Source organism: Pelophylax lessonae (genome assembly GCF_965119305.1).
Source record: "Pelophylax lessonae genome assembly, chromosome: 4".
NCBI lineage: Eukaryota > Metazoa > Chordata > Amphibia > Anura > Ranidae > Pelophylax > Pelophylax lessonae.
In genome coordinates, this window is record NC_138771.1 from 19,612,989 (window position 1) to 19,639,919 (window position 26,931).

General features: G+C 43.1%; 2 protein-coding genes across 2 annotated transcripts in view; both read left to right on the forward strand.

Moving 5' to 3' along the window:
• Positions 1-26,931, forward strand: part of MEGF11 (multiple EGF like domains 11) — a 1,080,387-nt gene that overhangs the window by 1,050,938 nt on the left and 2,518 nt on the right. The gene's annotated exons all lie outside the window — the stretch shown is intronic.
• LOC309554521 (small nuclear ribonucleoprotein F-like) lies at positions 7,852-13,189 on the forward strand (the record flags this gene model as incomplete). The annotated part of the gene is made up of 2 exons (XM_082256271.1): positions 7,852-7,877; positions 12,910-13,189. The coding sequence occupies 2 exons, from the start codon at positions 7,852-7,854 to the stop codon at positions 13,187-13,189; spliced, it is 306 nt and encodes a 101-aa protein (XP_082112397.1).

Consider the following 26,931-nt stretch of genomic DNA (forward strand, 5'->3'; position numbering starts at 1 on the left):
ATTTTGCAAAAATAATATTTTTCAAATTTTTTATATGAAATTCCCCCCAAAAAAAATATAAAAATCAACATTTTTTAAAATGTTTGGCCAATTTGTTTTCTGCTACCTATGTTTGGTAAAAAAAATCACAATAAGCGTATTTTGATTGGTTGCGTTTTACTAACTAAGGTAAAGATTTTTGGCATTTTTGTTGCTTTTTTTTTTAACGAGTAATGGCGGCGATCTGTGATTTTTTTTTTTTTTTTGCGGGACTGCGACATTGCGGCGGACTGATCGGACCCTTGACTGACATTTTTGACACTTTTGGGGTTACCAGTGACATTACTGCAGTAATCAGTGCTATACATATGCACTGTTACTGTAAAAATGACACTGGGAGGGAAGGGGTTAACTTTATTGGAGTGGGAGGGATTAAGTGTGTCCCTAGGGGCGTGTTTCTAACTCTCATTGGATGTGGCTGTGTGTGTAACAGTACAGATCAACGGTCCTACATAGCAGGACCGAGTGATCTGTGCTTTTACACATGGGAGAATGACAGGCGGCTTTGTTTACATTAGCCGCCTGCCTTTCTCCCTCACATCGGGTCCGCCGGTCACACGCGCGGGCTTCCTAGTGAACAAGCGGGGGCGGGAGCGCGCCTCCGGCAGGGCGTGCTCGCCCCCTATTGGCTCCCAGGCTAGTGATGTACCGGTACGTCACTTTGCCTGGGAGGGGCTGACCGCCGCCGTATATAGTCGGGCGACAGTCGGCAAGTGGTTAAACAGAAGCAGTTTCCTTGGCTGTAAAGGATAGCAGGGTTTAATTCTTTCATTTAAAACTGAGTTCCAGGCTAAATTGAAACCCGGTCATAATTAATTGAGCACACCACCCCCTGCTCGTTTTTGGATATCCTTTTATTTTTTTGTACCATTTTGTACCTTTTTTCCGTCCTACCTGGCCGTGGCGAGGTATCTCATCTCAGCATTTGTATCAGCCCCTCCTCCTCCTCCCCCCCCCCCCGCTGCCTTCTGGGACCTGTATGTGTCCCAGAAGCCAACAGGGCCATTCAGAATGCGGAGTGCACCTCAGGCACGCACAGTAGGAAACTTGCTGTGAAGCCTGAAGACTCCACTGCCGGTTCCCCTTAGTTGCAATGGCGGCGCCTGCACCCAAGCCGATGGACGAATCGGCTTCGGGGGGCCAACATTGCAGGATCCCTGGACAGGTAAGCGTCCTTATATTAAAATACTGTAGCTGCTGACTTTAAAAAAAAAATTTTAGAGGCTGGAACTCCACTTTAAGGCTGTCAGCAGATCAGCTTCTACAAATTTGGCACAGTGCCTAAAAATAGAGAGCAACTGAGCATGTGCAGAGCAGGGTGAGACAGGGTATTACTGGATTTTAACCACTTTACCACCGGAGGATTTTGCTGTCTTACGTCTGGGCCACTTTTTGCGATTCGGCACTGTGCGACTTTAACTGACAATTGCGTGGTCATGCAACGTCATACCCAAACGAAATTTATGTCCTTTTTTTCCCACAAATAGAGCTTTATTTTGGTGGTATTTGATCACCTGTGCAATTTTTACTTTTTGCGCTATAAACAAAAAAAGAGCGACAATTTTGAAAAAAAATAATATTTTTCAAATTTTTTTATATGAAATCCCCCCCAAAAAAAATGTAAAAATCAAAATTTTTTATCATTTTAGGCCAATTTGTTTTCTGCTACATATTTTTGGTAAAAAAATCAGAATAAGCGTATTTTGATTGGTTTGCGCAAAAGTTCTTGCGTTTACTAACTAAGGGAAAGATTTCTGTCGTTTTTGGTGTTTTTTTTTTTAACGAGTAATGGCGGCGATCTGCGATTTTTTTTTTTTTTGCGGGACTGCGACATTGCGGCAGACAGATCGGACCCTTGACTGACATTTTTGACACTTTTGGTGGTACCAGTGACATTACTGCAGTAATCAGTGCTATACATATGCACTGTTACTGTAATAATGACACTGGGAAGGGGTTAACTTTATTGGAGAAGGAGGGGTTAAGTGTGTCCCTAGGGGCGTGCTTCTAACTGTGAAGGGATGTGGCTTGTTGTGTAACAACAGAGATATACGATCCTACATAGCAGGACCGTATGATCTCTGTTCTTACACAGGGAAGGCTGTGTTTACATTAGCCGCCTGCCTTTCTCCCTCTGTAACAGACATCGGGTCCACCGGTCACACGCGCGGGGGGTCCGTGAACTAGCGGGGGCGGGAGCGCGCCCCCCGCGGCGCGCGCTCGCCCCCTAGAGCCTCACAGGCTAGTGACGTAGTCCTACGTCGCTTTGCCTGTGAGGGGCTGACTGTCGCAGTAAATATACTGTGGGCAGTCGGCAAGTGGTTAGGGCTGTCAGCAGATCAGCTTCTACAAATTCGGCACAGTGCCTAAAAATATAGAGCAACTGAGCATGTGCAGAGCAGGGTGAGACAGGGTATTACTGGATTTTAAACAGTATAGACATTTATTTTTAATGTTTTACATAGCTATACCTGCAAACGGGGCCAGCCTGAAGTTATGTAGCAGGACTTCATTTTCTGACTAAAGTTCCAATTTAGGAACTTTTTCTTCAGACTCCCTGCTAAATATGACAACTAAAACAGCCCTTCTAAGCTAATGTACAGTAAAAAACATCACCATAACTGCTTATTTACTTAAGAAGAAAATTCACTGCTTACTCCAGAGCTCTCTTTAATGCAGGGCAAAAGGGGCAGCTGCCCCGGGCCCAGTCATTGTTGTGGGGCCCAAAGCAGCTGCCCATTGAGCCCACACTGCCCGCCAATAGTTGGTAAGTGGATTCAGGAGGGCCCAAGAAAATGTTTGCCCAGGGTCCAATCGATAGATATTAAAGACGGCCCTGGCTTACTCCCACCCTAACTGCTTACTTACCTCAGTAGGACAGCCATGGCCAGCTGATTGTCTTCATCCTCTCTGGGCTGAAATCCTCTTTATCACGGGTTGCATAGTGAGCCAATAAGTCAATATTCCAAGTATCTGTAGTGTTGAAATTTGGCCCTGTTCAAGTCCAAGGAATCAATGCATAAACACAGCCAGAGAATAAGAAGATTGTTGCCCGGAGAGGAGGGGAGTAAAGAGCAGACAACAGCTGTCCTACTGAGGTAAGTAGACAGCTAGGGTAGGGGTTAGTGTAGTTAAAGATATACTATTCCGTAATCGCTTCTTCCGTTAATGGAAGAAGCTGCATATACAGTAGATACTCGTGTGAAAGGACCTCAGTCTACTTGTAGGTTTCAAGGGGCAAAAATTCAGATTAAAGGCTGTTTCTTTCATTGCTGCATGTTTGACCTAAACCCAGCTTGTTCCCTGTGTTCTATTTTACACCATCTCTAGAACTTTAGATTCAAGGTTCAGTCCTTCCTCAATGGATATTTCAGTGTTTGGCAGATGTTTGTCAAAGGCACCAGTATTGAGATTCTGCACTTACACTTTCAGTGGTCGAAGATTTCATAATCCCAAATACCAAAAAAACTGAATGGCACTTTTATTATGCCTCCAGTGGTGACAATCACAAATCATTAAAATGTATACAAAAATGTATTCCATAATTCCATAAAAAAAACCCATATGACAGGAGACTCCAAAATTTAGAAATAAAGGACAAGACTACTGTCCTTCAGACTTAAAAGAGGCCAGACAGTGGCCATTTGTAGTAGAAAAGGTCCCAACATCAGTGGAAATAAACAATGCCCCAACATCGGTGTCAGTGGGAGGAATTGTGCCCAATCATCGGTGTCAGTGGGAGAAATTGTGCCCCATCATTGGTGTCAGTGGGAGGAATAGTGCCCCAAAATTGGTATCAGTGGGAGGAAAAGTGTCCCATCATTGGTATCAGTGGGAGGAATAGTGCCCCATCATTGGTGTCAGTGGGAGGAATAGTGCCCCATCATTGGTGTCAGTGGAAGGAATAGTGCCCCATCATTGGTGTCAGTGGAAGGAATAGTGCCCCATCATTGGTGTCAGTGGAAGGAATAGTGTCTCATCATTGTTGTCAGTGGGAGAAATAGTGCCCCATCATTGGTGTCAGTGGAAAGAATAGTGCCTCATCATTGGTGTCAGTGGGAGGAATAGTGCCCCATCATTGGTGTCAGTGGAAGGAATAGTGCACCATCATTGGTGTCAGTGGAAGGAATAGTGTCTCATCATTGGTATCAGTGGGAGGAATAGTGTCCCATCATTGGTGTCAGCGGGAGAAATAGTGCCCTACCATCTGTGTCAGTGGGAGGAATTGTGCTCCATTGTTGGTGTCATTGGGAGGAATTATGCCCCCTCATTGGTGTCAGTGGGGGGAATTAAATCCTATTGTTGGTATTAAAGGGATAAAGGTGTAGTGCTTAAATCATGAATTACATGAAACAATTGAAAGTCCACATCCAATATAGTAGTTCCGAAGGGTTTCACACAAAAGAGTATAGCTTGAAATAGTATGCAGAGGCCACCACCGACACCCAACACCACAGCCTCTTACCATCCGACCAGGACCCTTATTACAAAGGTCGGGACTAGCAATGGATGAATCCCCAAAGGGCCCTTGGACTGCCAGTGATCTCTGTCCTGCGATCTTCTCCAGGGCTAATAAGTCTTATCCAAAAAAGGAATGAAATTTCATATTTATGTCTGAGTTTTAAACATTCTTTCTGGTTGCATCACTTCCTGTAGGTTAGCTCCCATCATTCTCTGTGTTGGTATTAGTGGATGAAAATAGTGCCCCAAGGGCCGGATAAAAGCAAGCATTTTGGAGACAGTTTGGAGACCACTGCCATAGGGCATTTACAAGAAACACACATTAAAGTACAATATATATAGTTACATAGTTAGTCAGGTTGAAAAAAGACACAAGTCCATCTGGCTAAACCAATAAAAAACAAAAAACGGTAAAGAAAACCCAACCATACATCCCTATAGACACAATTTTATACTCGCAGTTGATCCAGAGGAAGGCAAAAAAAAAAGCAAAGCATGATCCAATTTGCTACAACAGGAGAAAAAATTCCTTCCTAATCCCCCGAGAGGCAATCGGATATTCCCTGAATCAACTTTACCTATAAATGTTAGTACCCATTTATATTATGTACACCTAGGTAAGAATCCAGGCCTTTTTTAAAGCAATCTACTGAGCTGGCCAGAACCACCTCTGGAGGGAGTCTATTCCTCATTTTCACAGCTCTTACGGTAAAGAAACCTTTCCGTATTTGGAGACAAAATCTATTTTCCTCTAGACGTAAAGAGTGCCCCCTTGTCCTCTGTGTTGACCTAAAAGTGAATAACTCATCACCAAGTTCACTATATGGACCCCTTTTGTATTTATACATATTGATCAAATCCCCCCTTAATATCCTTTTCTCAAGAGAGAATAAATTCAGTTCCTCTAATCTTTTCTCATAGCTGAGCTCCTCCATGCCTCTTATTAGTTTGGTTGCCCTTCTCTGCACTCTCTCCAGTTCCCCGATAACGATACCAATATAGTATAAAAATCAGGTATAGAGGTCAATATATTGGTCTACGCGTTTCGCTGGGTTTCCTGCTTCATGAGGACCTCTAAGAACCTCAAAAATCTGTTCAGAAAACTTTATTGTACTTTAATTTGCGTTCCATGGAAATGCCCTATGGGTTTTTATTTTTATGATGGAGTTATGTAACAAAATTTTGAATATATTTTATTGATTTGTGGTTGTCTCAATTGGAGGCATAATCAAAATCTCATTGTCTATTTGGTATATTGTTTATTCCTATGGGGACGATGCCTCTCATAGTATAATTTTCAATCTATTTTAACACCACAGCTAAATGTTTATTAATCTATTGAGATTTCACAATCCCTGTTGGGTTTTGGATCTATTTCATACTAAAGAGAATGCAACATGGATTTTGGAACACCAAAAACACAAAGGCGTTCCTAAGCACTATAGAGGAAAGGACTCACTATTGGAGTCCCCAAGAAGTACCATTCTCTTGTCTGCATCTGCAACTGAAATATCACTTTTGGTAGACAGTCTTTCTTCATGTTTTTTTATAATTCACTTAAATATCCTCCAAAAATGTCCTACTTGTACGTCCCGGTCTCTCCTATCCTGATACCTCCTTCCTGCTATAACTTTCTGCCTCAATAATGCATTGTTAATGTATCTCATGTGTCAAGATGATATTCCAGTTATGACGTATTACAAAAGATAAGGAAAGAAGGTGAAATATTGGTGTTGCATTATTTTAACAAAACATTAACTTAGATGTCTATATTGGATAACCATATGTCTATGTATTATGTATTATAAGAGGTGTCATTTACTGCTTTCTAATCCCTTTAAGAAATATGATATACTGCAGCTTTTCGTTGTACTGTACGTGTATTAAAACACATGTTGATGTACAATAATTTGTCAAAAGTATTGGGACGTCTGCCTTTACACGCACATGAGCTTTAATGGCATCCCAGTCTAAGTTCGTAGGATTCAATATTGAGTTGGCCCACCCTTTGCATCTATAACAGCTTCAACTCTTCTGGGAAGGCTGTCCACAAGGTTTAGGAGTGTGTCTATGGGAATGTTTGACCATTCTTCCAGAAGCGCATTTGTGAGGTCAGGCACTGATGTTGGACAAGAGGGCCTGGTTCGCTTTCTGCTCTCTAATTCATCCCAAAAGTGTTCTGTTCTGAGGTCAGGACTGTGCAGGCCAGTTGAGTTCCTCCACCCACGGCTCGCTTATTCATGTCTTTATGGACCTTGCTTCCTGCACTGCTGTGCAGTCATGTTGGAACAGGAAGGGGTTATTCCCAAATTGTTTCCACAAAGTTGGGAGCATGAAATTTTCCAAAATGTCTTGGTATGCTGACACCTTAAGAGTTCCCTTCACTGGAACTAAGGGGCCAACCCCAACCCCTGAAAAACAACCCCACGCCATAATCCCCCCTCCACCAAATGATTTGGACCAGTGCAAAAAGCAAGGTCCATAAAGACATAGATGAGCGAGTTTGGGGTGGAGGAACTTGACTGGCCTGCACAGAGTCCTGACCTCAACCTAATAGAACACCTTTGGGATGAATTAGCGTGAAGACTGTGAGCCAAGCTTTCTTGTCCATAATCAGTGCCTGACCTCACAAATGCTCTTCTGGAAGAATGGTCAAACATTCCCATAGACACACTCCTAAACCTTGTGGACAGCCTTCCCAGAAGAGTTGAAGCTGTTATAGCTGCAAAGAGTGGGCCAACTCAATATTGGACCCTACGGACTAAGACTGGGATGCCATTAAAGTTCATGTGCATGTAAAGGCAGGTGTCCCAATACTTTTGACAATATAGTGTATAGTTTATAAAGCTGAAGTAAAGCTTTTTCCAGTAGCAGCCAATTAGAGTGTATGTTCCATATTAACAGTAAAGATGAGAAAATTAAAGGATAAGATGTGATTGGTGACCATGGACAACATCCTTTTCCTCCAGTTTTTATAAGACCGCCCTACTGGTTTGCATTGTTCTATAACTCTAACTCCCCTGTATTGAAATATTCACCACAAATGTGTATGTAGCTTGAAAATTGATCATGCCAGTAAACTTTACCCGGTGTGGTTCAGTCAATGAAAATGTAGCTCCATCACGTTCCCATTCAGGTTGCTTTATTCAATTTTCTTCTAAAACCCAAAGACAAACCTTTATTTAGCAGGTTTTCTGAGTTCAGCAGAGGTCAGGACTGGAGCAGGAATATTCCTTCAATTAGAATAGGAAACCTTTATTGAATAAAACATGGCCATTGCTGACCTTCTTCTAAGAACGCTAGTTTTGTGACAATTACGCTGACTTTTCCAGTCTCTGACCCAGAGCAAAAATGAAGATCAGGAAAGTTGGAGGAAAGTCAGAACTCCTTGTCTATTTATTTGTTTTATGTTGGCAGCTCAAAGTATTTAAAGCCAGAGAGTCAGCATGACAACCAGGCAACTAGCATTTGAAGAATGAGTAGTTACTAGATAGCAGGGCTTTTTTTCAGCGGGAACGCAGGGGAACGCAGTTTCGGCACCTCCAGCACTGAATGTATGCCATGGTAAGGGGTGCTGGAGGGTCTACTGATTCTGGCTGCTGGGGGATCTATTGATGCTGGAGGGGATCTATTTTTGCACGGCAATCTATTGTTGCTGGTGGAGGATCTTTTGATACTGGGGGTTAACTGTTGCTGGAAGGGATCTACTGCTTAGGGAGGGGTCTACTGTTGCTGGCTGCTAGAGAGTCTATTGATGTTGGCTGCTGGGAGATCTTTTGCTGCTGGCTGTGGGTGATCTATTTTATTGCTTTTCTTGTTACCATAACCAAATTCCATACATTCCACTACAAAATTATACTTGGCTCTATATTCTCTAAAAGGGACTGTACTGGAAGCTGGGTAGGGGGTGGATTCAAGGGTCGGTGCTCGGAGGTGGGTAGGGGTGGAACCAAGGGTTAGTGCTCAGAGGTGGGTAGAGGGCGGAGAAACAAAGTAACTTAGAAGGGGGAGTTCCTGCACCTATTCTCTGAGAAAAAAAGCCCTGCTAGTTAGTGATGGCAGGCTCCGTTTTGCTATGAGGGAAAGGTTCCTTTTAATATAGTGTGTCCCATATTTAGCCAGATGCATGGAACTGAAAATTCTCTAGAAAAATAGTCTGCAAACTGCGGCCCAGGGGCCGGATGTTGCCCTTTGCTTGCCTCTATTTTGCCCCTGGGGCACAATTCCAACCACGACTGACACCAATGATGGGGCATTATTTTTCACACTGACACCAGTGATGGGGCACTATTCCTCCCACTGATGACACCAGTGATAGGGCACTATTTCTCCCACTGACACCAAAGATGTGCACTATTCCTGCCACTAATACCAACGATAGGGTACTGTTACTACCACTGAAACCAATGATAGGGCATTGTTTACTTCCAATGGGGCATCCCTCCCCCCCCCCCCTAAAGTCTGAAGGACAGTAAACTGGTCCTTTGTTAAAATAGTTTTGAGACCCTTGTTCTATAACATGCTAGCCCAGTGCCAATTATCACATGGCCAAACTTGTTTATCATCAATATAAATGTGGACACAGCGCAGGCAGTAAATGTACTCACAGATAAGACATAATAGTCTTTGGGTGGCAGAAGACTCCTGTAGTTCTTTGGGGAATAACTGATCAACCAGTTAGAATTTTGGCTCCAATCTATGTTGTTTCAACTGAGATAAAGCTGGACTCAGACATGAGATGGTCATTGCCCAGTCAGGTCATTTTTGGATCAGACATAAGTTTAAATGTCAATGTATTTAGCAATTTTGACCCTCCAACTGACCAGTCTTAGGGTGATAAGCTTGAAGACTGGGTGATATTTTCCCTCCAAAGATAATTTTACATCACTGGGGTCTGCCCATTTCTCCATTTTCCCCCCTCCAATGGGTTAAACATGCACACTTAGGTGGCCAATATCCAGTCAGTTAATGGACATCAATCAGATCAAGTCTGTCACCAGTCCTGGTAGCATCTAGCTGCCATACTACCTTACTGCCATGACAATGTAAGCATATGGATATAATAATAGGCTTACCCAAAAGTGATACTTTACTTATAAGGGTGGAGCCTGGTGGGCTTAGTTAGCCTTTGGCTTATTACATATCTTAATATCTAAGTTCCAGATCTTCCTGTCATAATTTCAAATTCTTTTCCCAATCACCTGAAAGTTTTGGGTGATACATGTTCTAGATGAGCCATTCTTAACCAGGGTCCTTTGGAGTCCTAGGGCTCCTCCAGAAGTTTCCAGGGATTCCTTGAGCTGTGGCTTATTGACATGATGGTGCATGCATAGTTTCAATGGCAATACTACTAGATAAAGCTTCCAACTAGACCCAATTATATTTTTAGCTGTCAATGTAAGAGACATTTTTGCTATTGACACTTGATGAACTGATTTAGTAAGGGTTCCTCGAGTCCTGATAATGATTTTAGGGATTCAGCACAGGCAGTAAATGTACTCACACACAACAGATAATAGTCTTTGGGTAGCAAAAGACACCTGTAGTTCTTTGGGGGATAACTGATCAACCAGTTAGAATTTTGGCTCCAATCTATTTTGTTTCAACTGAGATAAAGCTGGACTCAGACATGAGATGGTCATTGCCCAGTCAGGTCATTTTTGGATCAGGCATAAGTTTAAATGTCAATGTAATTAGCAATTTTGACCCTCCAACTGACCAGTCTTAGGGTAATAAGCTTGAAGACTGTGTGATATTTTCCCTCCAAAGATAATTTTACATCACTGGGGTCTGCCCATTTCTCCATTTTCCCCTCTCCAATGGGTTAAACATGCACACTTAGGTGGCCAATATCCAGTCAGTTAATGGACATCAATCAGATCAAGTCAGTCACCAGTCCTGGTAGCATCTAGCTGCCATACTACCTTACTGCCATGACAATGTAAGCATATGGATATAATAATAGGCTTACCCAAAAATGCTATTTTACTTATAAGGGTGGAGCCTGGTGGGCTTAGTGAGCCCTTGGCTTATTACATATCTTAATATCTAAATTTGAGATCTTCCTGTCATAATTTCGAGTTCTTTTCCCAATCACCTGAAAGTTTTGGGTGATACATGTTCTTGATGAGCTGTTCTTAAACAGGGTCCTCTGGAATCCTAGGGTTCCCCCTGAGGTTTCCAGGGATTCCTTGAGCTGTGGCTGATTTGATGTGATGATGCATGCATAGTTCTAAGGCCAATACTACAAGACAAAGCCAGCAACATGACCCAATTATATTTTTAGCTGTCAATGTAAGAGACATGTTTGCCATTGACACTTAATGAACTGATTATAATAAGGGTTCCTTGAGTCCTGAAAATTATTTTAGGGATTCCTCTGGGGTAAAAAGGTTTAAAAAGGCAGTTCTAGATACTCTAGTTGCATTGTTCTCAACATAAAGAGGAACTCATGTACAGAGATCTCACCAGTATATATAGTTTCTCTCCACTCATATAGTTTCCAAGAGATACAGAAAATGGTAAAATTGTTTAACTCTCTTGCATCCACCAAAAACTGAAATATGACCCTTCCCTTACATCCTGCTTCCATCTTAGCATGCTATTTTATCACACTAGTGAACAACAAAAGTAAAAGTGCTCATTCTGTGGAATAGATTTTTAAAATCAGGGTTAACTAACTTAGAAATTTTAAAAGTTGGCCATACCCAGGGCAATTGGACTCTTTAAAGACCCTTTCCTTACATGCACTCTACATGACAATCTTCTCATCTGGTGGTTGGGCCAAGCATTCAGTTCTGCTGGTGTTTCCACTACAACCCCATTTCCAAAAAAGCAGAATGCAATGATTTTCAAATCTCATAAACCCATATTATATTCAAAATAGAAAAAAAGAAAACATCAAATGTGTAAACTGAGACCATTTTAATAAAAAATAAGGTGATTGTGAAATTGATGGCAGCAACACATCTCAAAAAAGTTGGGACAGGGCCATGTTTAGCATGGTGTAACATCCCCTCCTCTTATAACAACACTCTGTAAACGTCTGGGAACTGAGGAGACCAGTTGCTGGAGTTTTGGGAGAGAAATGTTTCCCATTTTTCCTGATAAAGGTTTCTAACTGCTCAACAGTCCTGGGTCTTCTTTGTTATATTTTTTGTTTCAAGATGTGCTAAATATTTCCAATTGGTGAAAGGTCTGGACTGCAGACAGGCAAAAAAGCACCCAGGCTCTTCTACTACGAAGCCATGCTGGTGTCATAGATGCAGTATGCGGTTTATATGGAAGTCCTTTCCTGAAAAAGACGTCATCTGGATGGGAGCATATGCTGCTCTAAAACCTGAATATATTTTTCAACATTGATGGTGCCTTTTCAGATGTACAAGCTGCCCATTTCATATGCACTAATTTTAAATGAACTTTGGCCCAGAAAAGACAGGGGCCTTTCTGGATCATGCTAAGATATGGCTTCTTCTTTGCATGATAGAGCTTTACCTTGCTTTCTTAAATGGCACGGCAACCTGTGGACACAGACAGTGATTTTTGTAAGTATTCCATGCAGTGATGTCATGCTTGTTTGCATGCAGTGCCGTCTGAGGGCCCAACAGTAATCATCATCCAAAATTGTGTTTTGGCCTTGTCCCTTGCGCACAGAGATTTCTTCAGATTCTCAGAATCTTTTGATGATATTTTGTACTCCGGATGATGAGATGTTTAAAGTCTCTGTAATTTCATGTTGAGGAACACATTATGAAAATGTTTGACAATTTGTAGACACAGCTTTTCACACATTAGTGAACCTCTGCCCATCTTTACTTCTGAGTAGAGTTGTTCGCGAACAGTTCGAGCTGAGCAAAAGTTCGGCCCGAACATCACCTGTTTGCCCATTTGGCGAACACCCAAATTTGTGAGGTGATCGGCTGGATGTTCACCAGCCAAGAGCTCCACAATGTTCTGCACGTTGGACAGAGCATTCTACGGCCCTAATTGGATGAAGCAATGCACCTGACCACAGGAAAGGTGCAAGGCTTTGCCAAATCAGGGCACAGAGAACAGTCAGAGCCATGATTGGACAAAGTCATGATGACTCTCATGCCACTGTGAGGGGGCCAGCAGTGTCCACAGGCAAAGGCGGACATGGTCTGTCCTCAGGCAGGGCATAATTTCCTCTGTTTAGTGAAGTTTCACATGCTATCCAGCGACAGGATGCAGAGGAGGGGGTGGACTGGCTTACCAAACCATCCCCATCCTTCTCATCCTCTATCACCCAAGCAGATGCTAGTGCGCAGTCCACTGCAGCTGACAAAGTGGCTAATTCTGCTTCCTTGTCCATTTTCTGCTCTCCAGTGGTGTGTTCTCGAAGTATTCCTCAGGGAAATTTTTTCTTCCTTTCACTGGTCTGTAAATCAGCGGTGGCTTCAGGGGCAGAATCAGTTTGCCACTAAACCTAAAACCATTCCTGGATGGCCTTACTGGTAAGCCAGTAATGTTGAAACTGAAGTGGGGTATGGAATACAAGGGATACCCGGTCTCTGTGGATGGCTACATGAACATGCAGCTCACCAATACAGAAGAGTATATTGATGGGGCATTGTCTGGACATCTTGGAGAAGTTCTAATAAGGTTTAATAATGTATTGTATATACGAGGAGTAGAAGAGGAGGAAGAAGATGGCGAGATGAGAGCATAAAGCACTAATAATTTCATAAATTTATTTTTAAACTTCTCTTTTGAGGTTATTGTTGTACATTGTTTTGTTAAGAAAAATAAACAGATTTTTTTTTTTTCAAGATTACTTCTATAGGGTTACGGTGTGAAGGCACCACCAACATCCAACGGCCAGTTTTTTCACACCTGTTACTTCTATCCAAAGTCTGCGAAAGAGACACCAGACCTTATCTTAAAAAAAAATAAAAAAATTGTTAATCTTGGCCTGAGTGTACTATAATTTGGCTTCTTCACATAAGGCTTTCTCAATGTGGTGAAAAAATGGGTTATTTCCATCCAAAGTCTGCCAAAGAGACACCAGAATATATCCAAAAAATCTCTAATCTTGTTCCAAATGCACTAAATTGTGGCCTCATCATATAGACTGGCTCCCCAAGCCGTTGTTTACAAAATAAAGAAAGCTTGCAGGGAAAATCTATTTAAGTGTCATTTCTTTTCTTTATATATGTCAGTTTTGCTGCAACAGGTTCTATACATGGTGCAGATGTGCCACTTTACAGGCAGACTAAGGGGACCCCCCAGGTGCTATATTTAACCTCCCTGGCGGTATGTTTCTTTTGGATTTTAGGTGCTGAAAGCGGTACCATTATTTTGCATGTAATTCTTGTGAATGAGCAGCCCAAACCAACTATATACATTTATTATATATATTATATATATATATGTATACATATATTATATATATATATACGTATATATATATATATATATATATATAATGTAAACAGTTGGTTTGGGCTGCTCATTCACAAGAATTACGTATATATATATATATATATATATATATATATATATATATGTGTGTGTATATATATATATATATATATACATATACGTATATATATATATATATATATATATACATATATACTGTGTGTGTATATATATATATATATATATATATATATATATACACACACATAAAAAGTACAGTAAAACTGCAGGAAAGGGCACTGGGGGGCAATGTAATGTGATTTTATTTTATTTTGAATAGTATCAGTGTGTTTGGTGTGTTTTACATTTGAATTTGCCACCGGTTCCACCCCGCGGCGGACGTCACGTCGCCGGAGACGGAAGCCGGGGCTCGCAGACGATCGGGAGGAAGCTCCGCCGCCGCACACCGCCCGCATTCTTCGCTGGATCCCGGAGAAAAGGTAAGTAAAACCTCTACCAGGATCCAGCAATCTTCCTAGCGGTACCCCGAGTGTGGCTCGGGGTTACCGCTTTTGGTTCTAAAATCTAACCCCGAGTCACGCTCGGGAATACCGCTGGGAAGGTTAAAGGATTTTTTCATTTTTATTGTTTCACTTTAAGCATCATTAAAATCACTACTCCTTTTAAAAAAAAAAAAATATATATATATATATATATATATATATATATATATATATATTTGATACATGTCCCCCAGACCCTTTTTATGGCCAATAACTTCCATGCAAGTCTTCAAAATGGGGACTGTTGTTTTTTCAAGTTTGGGTCCAGTAGACTTTAATAGGGTTCAGGTATTATTATTTTATAGGATTTATATAGCGCAGACAGTTTACGCAGCGCTTTACAACTTGAGGGTAGACAGTACAAATACAATACATTTTAATACAGTAGGAATCAGAGGGCCCTGCTCGTTAGAGCTTACAGTCCAAGAATGAACTTTTGCGATGTTCAAGAGTTCTGGCGCAAACCAAACTGGGGGTGGTTCGGCCCAACTCTACTTCTGAGATACTCTTACTCTCCAAGATGCTCTTTTTATACTTTAACACTCATTACACATAGTTTCAAAAAGGTTCTTTCAGCTCTTCCTTGTTAGTACCACTTACTTTGCCAGCTTTTTGTTGTATCCCAACTTTTTGTGGATACAAAGAAAAGCCCCCTAGGTATTGGGATTTTAAAGGCGACCGCTAACCAAATTGGATAAAATATGAATATTTATTATGACATAGTAAAAACTAAGTGAATATATACATGATAGGAAACACAGGATGTGTCATACAATAGAAACACATACTGTAGTATAAAAATAGCATAGCCAAAATTGAAGTCTGGCTACAAATTGTATTACAACATCATGTGAGGGGGTAGGTGTTCCTCGTGTACCCGACGCGTTGCAGGTAGTTGCCACCTTTCTTCAGGGGTACAGAAGACAGAGGTTTACACAACTTCCCCAAATAGAGATATTTTGTAAGAAGACAGAAAGCTGCGTATATAGGTAAAACCAAAGATACAGTTTGAAGTGAGACTGCTAGAGCCGTGTGGTGGTAACAGGAGGTCTGTAGTGGATATATCCCAGTCAATCTAAGCACATATGGTTTCACAACGATCCCCTAATGGGCCAGGTGGTGTCTTCAAAATTTGCAATATGTGAATATGAGATGTAGTCAAATCAACCTGAAATATTGATGGATCCTCTAGAAGTAAGTGTTCCCAGAAGGGAGAGGATCAGTCTGGGTATGGAAGCGAGACACTCTCGGTTTTGATGTAAATGCGATATCTGGCAGCTCAATCTTCAGCTCAAACTTTTTCTGGATATGTTTTCTATTTTCTATTGTGAATAAAATACGGGAATTTGAGTTTTGCAGATCATTGCATTCTGTTTTTATGTAGATTTTACACAGCGTCCCAACTTTTTTTGGAATAGGGGTTGTACTACATAAACGTATCTGACATGTACATTGATGTCGGCATTTTATTCTCATTAAATACTATTCTAATTGGTCACATTGGTAGAGGAACTAAGGGAGGCCAGTGAAGCAACAGAAGATCAGAGTGATCTCTCTAGCAGATGTAAGGTGGACCCACCAAAGTTCAAAAGTTCCATTAACTTTGCATCAAACGATGATCGTCCTTAATTAGCTTCAATGGGAAAACATCTTATATAAAATCTGCATCTATTTTGATCTTTGCTTCCTAAAGTGAGGCTAATGATGTGAAAGTTCTGTATATTGCATAATTGGTGCTGACGTGAACAGATATTGCTGAATTGTCATAAAGTTAAAGGAAGGTGGATATTTCTGAGGGCGCAAAGGATAACTAAACCCAAGAACAAAAATGTAATATATTGCAGCTTATAGTGCTTAGATGTGGTAGCTGCCAGTGGCGGCTGGTGCTCCATGGGTCGGGGGGGGGCGGTGGCAGACGGACCTGACCATGGACCACACCAGCCCCAGCCCGCACCACACACCACGCAACCCCCCCCCCCCCCCCGGTCGCCGGCTCACTCACCCTGTGCTGCCCCTGGACTGACATGTGGAGGCAGCGGCTTCCCCCTCAGTCTTCTCCATGTCCCCCTTCATTGGTCGGGCTTCCCCTGCGTGTCCTCCCTCCTCCTCCTTCTTCGCCAATAGGATGGCTTCTCCTTTCGGCCAATCGAGAAACGGGTCTCAGGACCCGCTTCCTGATTGGCCAGGAGGAGAATCTATGTGACAATAGCGAATATTCATTTGCTATTGTCACACAACTTGGTGGGCCCAGGGCACAGTGCTCTGCGCCCCCGAGCCCACCCTTTTTTGACGCTTATTCGAGCCTCTGGCTCTAATCACGTGCTTAAAAAAAAAAAATCCCCCATTGGAATCCATGCTTTTGGCGCCCTGCATGTAGATTAGGGGGTCGGACACATGGATAGGGGGGGTGGCCCCCCCTGCGCCCCTAATAGACGGGCTGCCACTGGTAAAAAACTGCTTAGTGTAAAAGTAGAGTATCGACCGAAAATAGATTCATATTCATTTAAATTCATGATATTACCGTAATTAAAAAGTCGAATATAATACAATTATATATTATATATATATATATATATATATATATATATATATATATATATATATATATATATATATATATATGTGTGTATATATATATATATATATATTTTTTTTTTTTTGTTTTTTTAAAAACTGTCCATTTTGGTTTCGGTTTTGGGCCAAGTGTATCCTGAATTTTCAGTTTCAGTCCAGAATTTTCATTTTGGTGCACCGCTAGTTTGTAGTCAATGTCAGGAGAGCAGCCTGGGGTGGCAACCAAGGCTCCCTCCATAGATACAGTGGGGGAGTGAAGAAGCTAACCAGGGACAGTTGATCATTTTTTAACAAATTCTTACTTTTCAGAATAATTAGAATTCGGATCTGTTGAAAAACGATCGACCGATTCGATTTCTGTGTGAAGAAATAGCTAGTTGTTAGGCAGCGGGCCAGGAAGCGGGCCGCCCGTGTCCTTAACAACCATTAGTCATCATCTGTCAGCGGGCTTCCCCACTGACAGATGAATGTAAAGAAAACAATGCCAGCAATTGCCCGGTAATAGAGTTAAAAAAAGTTTTAAAAAACAGCATGACCCCCCGCCCCCTGCAGTCCATACCAGGCCCTTGAGGTCTGGTATGAATTTTAAAGGAAACCCCATGCCAAAATTAAAAAAAAAACAGCGTTGGGTCCACCCCAAAATCCATACCAGACCCTTATCTGGGCATGCAGCCTGGCAGGTCAGGAAAGGGGGGGACGAGTGAGCAGCCTTCCTAAACCATACTAAACCACATGTTGATGGGGACAAGGGCCTCTTCCCAACAACCTTGTCAGGCACGAACTGAGGAAAGCTGATCAATGGCACTTCCTATTTACTATGTGACCAGCTGTGATTGGACACAGCCGGTCACATGGTAAAGAGCCTACGCTACGCCTACGCCTAGGCTCTTTACCAGGATCCGAGATGCAGTGTGACACACACCGCCACCGATCGGCGCTCTGCCCGGCCTATCTTGTTGGATGTCATATGATGCCCAGTTGGGATAGAGCAACTACTTTGGGGCCGTCATTTTGCTATATGATGGACGTGAAGTGGTTAAAAAAAATAGTGTTCCTTGATGTTAATCCATCGTCAAATGCGCCGCCCACTGGACCTGAAAAATAAAAACAATGAAAAATGATCTTGCCACCCCCCCTCCCCCCCCCATGTTTAAGGCATGTGGCCTGGTATAGTTCGGGCGATGGGGGGCACTCGCTCATCCCCCCCCTTTCGTGACCTGCCAGGCTGCATGCCTGGATAAAGGTCTGGTATGGATTTTGGGGGGTGGGGGGGACACCACGTCTTTTTTTTTTTTTTTTTTACATTTTGGCATGTGGTTCCCCTTAACCACTTGCCGACCGCCGCACGACTATCTACGTCGGCGGTCAGCCCCTCACAGGCAAACTAACGTAGGGCTACGTTGCTTGCTTGTGAGGGTCTAGGGAGCGAGCGCGCGCCCCCCGGGGCGCGCTCCCGCTCCCGTGTGGTCACGGACCCCCCCGCGCGTGTGACCAGCGGACCCGATGTCCGCCGGTCACTCGGCGATCGGCGGGGGAGAGGGAGAATGTCAGGCAGCTTGTGTAAACAAACTGCCTGTCATTCTCCTCGCTGCAAAGACACTGATAAAACGGATCTGGTATGTAGATCCGTTGATCAGTGTCCTTACAGCTAGAGCCACAGCCAATCACAGTAGAAACCACGCCCCTAGGGACACACACAGCCCCTCCCTTCCAAATAAAGTTAACCCCTTCACTACCAGTGTATTTTTACAGTAACAGTGCATATGTATAGCACTGATTACTGTAGAAATGTCACTGGTAACCCCAAAAGTGTCAAAAATGTCAGTGAAGGGTCCGATCTGTCCGCCGCAATGTCGCAGTACCGCAAAAAAAATCGCAGATCGCCGCCATTACGCGTTAAAAAAAAAAACAACAAAAATGACAAAAATCTTTCCCTTTGTTAGTAAACGCAATAACTTTTGCGCAAACCAATCAAAATACGCTTTTTGCGATTTTTTTTACCAAACATAGGTAGCATAAAATAAATTGGCCGAAAATTTTTAAAAATTTTGATTTTTACATTTTTTTTTGGGGGAATTTCATATAAAAAAATGTGAAAAATATTGCTATTTTTGCAAAATTGACGCTCTTTTTTTGTTAATAGCGCGTGATCAAAAAATCGCACAGGTGATCAAATACCACCAAAAGAAAGCTCTGTTTGTGGGAAAAAAAGGACATCAAATTCGTTTAGGTACAGCGTCGCACGACCGCGCAATTGTGCGTTAAATTCACGCAGTGCCGAATCGCAAAATACCCCCTGGTCGGAATGGGGGTAAAATCTTCCGGGGCTTAAGTGGTTAAAAACCATACCAGACCCGAAGGGACTGGATGGGGACCCCACGCCATTTCTTTTACTTTTTTTCTATTGCTGGGCAATTGCCGGAGTTGTTTTCTTTACATTCATCTGTCAGTGGGGAAGCCCGCTGATAGATGATGACTCATGGTTGTTAAGGATGCGGGCGGCCCGCTTCCCGGGCCCGCTGCCTAACAACTAGCTATTTCTTCACACAGAATTTGAATTGGTCGATCATTTTTCGACCGACTAGAATTCTAATTGCTCTGAAAAGATAAAATTAATTTGAAAATGAATAAACAAAACAAATTTTAACGGATTTCAACGAAATTCGTTACTATTTGTTACTATTTTATTCCGAGATATGGATAACCGAAAATTTGTCCGAATTTGTATTCGGACTGAAACGATTTGCACATGTCTAGTTGTAAAGGCTGAAGGTTTTTTACCTTCATGTATTCTATGCATGAAGGTAAAAAGCCTTCTGTGTTCTGTTCCCCCTCAGCCCCCCTAATACTCACCGGTGCCCCCCTCTCGATCCAGCGATGTGCACAGACTCCCTCTCCTCATTGGCTGAGACAGCAGTGGGAGCCATTGGCTGTCAATCACAGCCAGAAAGCCAATGAGGAGTGTGCAGGGGGCGGGGCTGAGTCACAGCTCTATGGTGTGAAGCCTCTCTTAAAGGGCTAAGTTCACCTTTTGGTAAAAAAATAATAAATGCACATATTTCTGCAGAAAAAAATGATCTTTTATTATTTTTTACAGCAGGAGCCTGGTAAATCATGGGTGCAATGCCAGGCTCCTGCAGACTCTCACTATAGCTGTTTGCCATACCTCTCATACAGGCAGACAGTTAGTGAAGAACAGGAAGATCCATAAACTATGAGATCACTCACCAGCACACTCACAGTTCATTGAGAACTACAAGCCGTCTGCTGCGAGGGAAGACAGTAGTTGTAGTTCATTCATTTACACAACTTCTTGAAATCAATCTATCCTTAGTGCAGGCATGCAGGCAGGAGGGTGTGCTCAGCTGAGAATGCCCCTCCTCCTATGAAGACTCCTGGGATGTATGACATAATTTTGGCCTAGGCCAGAAACCAGGAAGCAACTAAAGAAATAAAAAAAAATAAAAAAAAAAAAAGGTTTAAAACAAGTAAATATAATATACATTCCTTCTACAGTATCTCACAAAAGTGAGTACACCCCTAACATTTTTGTAAATATTAGGAAAGAGTCTATGACGTAGGCTCTTTACCATCTGATCAGCTGTGTCCAATCACAGCTGATCACAGTGAAAATAGGAAATGCCGGTTATCAGCATTCCTCTCCTCACGCTGACAGAGAGTCGGTAAGCGACGTTCCTCAGCAGGGACATCTACACTAACAATCAGTGCCTTGATGATCAGTGCAGCCCCATTAGTGCCCACCAGTGATGCCAATCAGTGCCTATCAGTGATGCCTGTCAGTAGCTCCTCACCAGTGCTGCCTATCAGTGCCGCCCATCAGCGCCTATCAGTGCCACCTATTGGTTGAACTAGATGGACTTTTTTTAAGCAGACTAACTATGTAACTCTCAGTGCCCATCGGTGCCGCCTATCCGTGCCACCTCTCAGTGCTGCCTATCAGTGCCCATCGGTGCCGCCTATCCGTGCCACCTATCAGTGCTGCCTATCAGTGCCCAATGGTGCGGCCTATAAATCCTGAATATTAGTGGCTCCTCATCAGTGCCCATCAGTGCCACCTCATCAGTGCCCATCAGTGCAGCCTCATCAGTGCCAACTTATCAGTGCCCATCAGTGCAGCCTCATCAGTGCCAACTTATCAGTGCCCATCAGTGCAGCCTCATGCGCGCACATCAGTGAAGGAGAAAAATTACTTATTTACAAAATTTTATAACAGAAACTAAGAAAAACTTTTTTTCCCTCAATTTTCTATCTTTTTTTGTTTGTTTAGTAAAAAATAAAAAACCCAGATGTGATTAAATACCACCAAAAGAAAGCTCAATCTGTCTAAAAAAAAATGATCAAAATTAAATTTGGGTACAGTGTTGCATAACTGCGCAATTGTCATTCAAAGTGCGACAGCACTGAAAGCTCAAAAATTGGCGTGGGCAGGAAGGGGGTGAAAGTACCCAGTAGGCAAGTGGTTAAATTACAAATCTTTTAAAATAATTGCAAAAATATGGTGGAGCAACAGCACACCCTACACTATGCTTTCATTTAGGGAACAGGAACCCAACCCTTTGATGTAATGGTAAAACCGCTGCCAAAGAAATGCAGTTCCCAATAAAATCTACTTCCTCCATCCATCATAGCATAGCATTGTGCCAGCCGGGTATCACTAGAGTCGGCTCAGCGGCAGAAGTTAGAAAACTGCAGTGAGACTTAGAGAGTTGTAGCAGCAATTTATGCAAATTTATATGGTGGATGTGGAACAATGGTGATTGCAATACTTCCTTTACCTCCTCCCTTCCCCAACATTGCCTTCCTCTCACACCGTACAGCAGGGACTCAAAGGTTTAGGTTCTTTAGTCTTCACTAAACTACATTTCCTATGATATTCGGCAGTCATTGACTATGCATATCCCATTATTATCCTTGCTGTTTAAAGATCCATTTGTTCTGCGTGTTGTACAGCGGGGAGGGAAAAGCAGCAACAAATCATACAATTTGTAGTTATGCAGTAATGAATGAGTAATGAAGCTTTTGTGCCGGAGCTCATTGTGTAATGCGGAGAAAGAAGACCGGAGTGAGTAGCACAATGCCACAGTAATTTGCCTCGACTTTTCTATGAGATTTTTGGAATTTTATCTGCGATAAAGACCTCGGCGATCAAAAATTCTGATTCTTCTAATAATAGGAGAAAAGTGCTCATCGGTCTCTAGAAAATGAACCTTTTGTTCTTTTTGTGACCATGGATGTGTATAAAGGAGAAATGGGAGCTGTCATTTAGTAATTCACTGATCTGGGATGAGTATGGAGATCAGGAGTCCCAAAACTTCACTGTGTCAGGACCAGGTTTCTACTTATGCCTCGTACACACGCAACGGCGATTATCGGCCTGACTGACGGAAAATCGGCCGTTCTGTTGACGGCCAACAAAAATTTTATAACATGCACACCAGATTTTGTTCGGCCGAAAAGTCGCAGTCGGTTGTCAGAAGCATCATACTAACAAGCCAAAAATCGGCCGATCGGACGTTGGCCGAAAATTCACGGCCAACAATCGTTGCGTGTGTACGAGGCATTAGCCAACATACAGTAGGCAGGGACATTGGGCATTCGAGTTGCCAGGGAAGGCACACCACCAATCACAAATCATGTTCTTGACTGTCAGTAACAGATTCCCTTGTTTGATGCAAGACTGTCCACCTCCCTCCAGAACAATCTTGGAATGGGTATGTAGATGAGAAGTCCCAACACTTCACTGTATCAAGGTCAGATATCTTTATGGGGCAAATTTCTGATTCTTCCAATAATAGGAGAAAATTTGCCTTTCGGTCTCCAGAAAATGAACTTTTTTATTCTCGTGAGCATGGATGTGTATAAAGGAAATATGGGAGCTGTCATTTAGTAAGTCACTGATCTGGGATGAGTGTGGAGATCAGGAGCCCCAAAACTTCACTGTGTCAGGACGAGATCTCTACATAGGCCAACATACAGTAGGTTGGGACATTGGGCATTAGAGGTGCAAGGGAAGGCACACCACCAAGGACAACTGTCCCAAGACGCTAAGAGCAAACGTTCAAGACAAGTCCCTCTATATAACAGCTCTCGAAAAGGATTCCTCCTATGTCCTTAGAGATTATGACTTTCTCCACTTGAGCAATGCTGTCTTTTGAAATTGTTTGGTATAGGTATGGAGCAAGCGGTCTTACCCCCTCTTGCCGATCGTGCAGGGATTGGTACTCCAGAGCTTACTGCTAGGATGGTAACAGACCTGCTCCAGTTCCTCTCCTCAATATTCCAAACAGGTCTCAATAGTCGTTCCGAGTCTCATGACGAGTCACCTGACCCCTCGTTTCCAATTCCACGGTGGCACGGTCCACCCCTCCTGAGATGCCTAGAGAAGGCTGGATCATGGCTGCGGAGGCGGCTGCAGTGAGAGGCGCTGCCTCAGCATCAGCCCGGCTGCTCAGTGGGGAGTGAACTGGGACATACCCGGCCGGCCAGAACAATATGCGGCCGTGGCCCTCTCCGCGGAATCGGCCGCGGAGAGGTCAGCAGCCGGCAGCAAGCAATCGGGAATCGGAAGAGGGACGGTCACGGAAGTGAGAGTGACATGCGCTGTGGGCGGCACACCGGGCATATGCCCGGTCTGCCCTATGGCCAGTCCGGGCCTGCCACCAACCACAAATCATGTTCTTGACTGTCAGTAACAGATTCCCTTGTTTGATTCAGGACTGTCCACCTCCATCCAGAACAATCGTGGAATGGATAGTTCCCAATGGGAGGAGTCCCAACACTTCACTGTGTCAAGGTCAGATCTCTTGATGGGGCATCAGGAGAACTGGGAACGCCACTCACTGCCTACCAAAAATTATATTCTTGACTTTCAGTAACAGATTCCTGTGTAAAAAAAAAAAAGACGACTGTTCAGCTGCCCTACAGAGCACACTAGGGTTTGATATGGAAATCGGGAGTCCCAACACTTCACTGTGTCAGGGTCAGATATCTACTGAGCCAACATAGGCCAAGGCAGAAGGCATTAGCAATGCCATTGATGGCACACTGCCAACCACAATGCATGTTCTGTATGGGATTTATGGATCTACCTGTGATAAAGATGGGGACTATGGTGATCAAAAATTTTGATCCTTCTAATAATTGGAGAAAAGTGCCCATCGGTCTGTAGAAAATTAACCTACTTTTTTTAGCATGGATGTGTATAACGGAAATATAGGAGCTACCATTTAGTAAGTCACTGATCTGAGATGAGTATGTCAGGGCCAGATGTCTACTTGGCTAACATAGGCAGGGGCATAGGGAATTAGGGGTTCCACAGTCAGCACACTGCCTATCACAAATCATGTTCTTAATTGCCAGTGATATATTCCTGTGTATAATAAAAGAATGTCCACTGCCCTCCAGAGTAAACTTAGCATGGGTATGGAATGGATATCAGGAGTCCCGACACTTTAATGTGTCAGGACTCAAAACTTAGCCAACAAAGTTTGTGGTATGGGGCATTAGGGGTGCCATGGACAGCACACTGCTTATCACAAATCATGTCTCTCACTGGCAGTAACACATTCCCGTGTTTAATAAAAGACTGTCCACTGCCCTTCAGAGCAATTTTGGCATGAGTATGGATATCAGGAGTCCCAACATTTAACTGTGTCAGGAGCAGATCTCTACTTAGCCAACATCAGGCATCAGGGGTACCAGGGACAGCACACTGACAACCACGAATCATGTTCTTGATCGTCAGTAACAGATTTCAATGTATAATAAATGTCTGTCCAACTGCCCTCCACAGCAAACTTGGGATGAGTATGAATATCAGGATTTCCAACACTTCACTGTATCAGGGACAGATCTCTACATCAACATAGGCCAAGGTATACAGAATTAGATGTGCCAGGGACGGCACACTGCCAACCACAAATCATGTTCTTGATTGTCAGTAACACATTCCCGTCTATAATAAAGGACTGCTCCACTGCCCTCCCTCCAGAGCAGTCTTGGGATGGGTATGGAGTATGGCGATCAGGAGTCCCAACACTTCACTGGGTCCAGGCCAGATCTCTATTTAGCCAACATAGGCTGGGGGATAGTGCATTAGGGGTGCCAGAGACAGCACAACGCCAACCACAAATCATGTTCTTGACTGTCAGTAATACATTCCCATGTATAATAAAAGACTGTCCACTATCCTCCAGAGCAATTTTGTATTTGAATTTAGTTGGTGGTAGTTAAACTCACTACCCTGAGTCCACACATCTAGAACCAAACTGCTAGCACAGAATAGTTTCTTCCTGCTACCGTTTGTAAGTGTACTGGTGAAGGGATGCAAACTGTCTATCCTATTTCAGCCTTTCTGCCCCCAGCCTCTGCATTGCTTGTACTGCTGCGAAATTTAGGCTTGTTAGTGTGATACTAAGGCTAGCCACTGAACCGGCGTACAAAAAAGTCAACCTGGGGAAGCAAGAGGGATATACAAAATTGTCAGCATAGAGGAACAGGAGTAGTGTAAAACCCAGCCTAGGAGTAGCGTACCCCCGAAGGAGCCACTGGCTTTCATTGTCCTATTCCCCCACACACAGCCAGGCACACAGTATTTTCTTCTTTGTCATTGGCTGCAAGAAACAGCCTAAGGGTGTGTTTGGTAGTTTTATTGTGGGGTGGACTTGGATGGGTGTGAAGTAAACATGGGATAACCCAAAAGGACAAGCTTGACCGATATCTCTCATATTCTAGCAGAGAGGTTTCACAACATTTACTAATGGCTGCCTAGGACTTCACACAGTCACTAGGGCTCAGAAATTAGGTCAGGACTCACAACGCCACAGGATCATTATTGCCTCCATCCGAAATCCACCGGGCATTCTTCAGTGAGGAAGACAGAGACTCACAGGACAGCTGGACACTCTTCCTGTTGTAACGCTCCTGCGTTTTATGTATAATGTGGATTTACAGCTGCAGAAATATTCCACTTCAGTAGTCATGTAGAGAAACGCTGAGACACCAATCCCAACTCCCAAGACTCATCATGTGTGGATAGTCTCAATTCAGCAAGTAGATACACACACTCAATAAGATGTTCCTAGAGTGACTTATATGTATAGTAATATAGTGATGATAGGCTGAAGAGACAGGTTGGGTAGAGATGGTAGATGACAGACACTTGAAAGGAATGTTCTTGAAAGTAAGATAGTAGCAGATGGGATGCAGATAGGTTTAGCAATCATGTATGGTAGCAGATGATAGAGTAGCAGGTGAACATACAGGATAGACCAACCCAGTGCAAGAGCAGATGGTATTAGGCTCAAGAGCTAGCAATCTTAGTTAATGCAGATGTAGTAATAGTCCTTAGTATGCAGAGCTAGATAGTGTAAGCTTTAGTATGAAGGGTATAGAGGTTTCCCCTGTGGGGTACTTATCACTAGTAGCAATGTAGTAGAGGAGAGGTTCGGCAAGAGCGGATGATCCGGTAGCGGGATACAGGGATCAGCAGCGTGGTTCCGATAGCGAGGTATGCTTGCAAGCATGAGAGCTTCAAGGCAGATTATGCGGCGTTGAACGAACATGTGAGTGAGACCGCCGGAGGTTGAAATAGCCGCTCCAGCGGCGCTCAGTGATGACAGCATCGGTCTTAAAGGTGTATGCGCACCTTACCAAAAGAGAATAGTGGGGCGCATACACTTAGGAAAAGTGGAATTAGGGTACCAAAGGTACCAGAACATTACACCTGTCAACCTTCACCGGGTATCCTCCAGTGAGCTTCTCCAGAACTTAAAGCAGAACTCGGGGAAAAAAAAATTCCCATGCATTGGGGGTATGCCCGCACTACATGTGTTAACTGCTCGTTTTTCCTAAGGGCACACAGAAAGGCTATACTTACCCAATCCTTAGATCC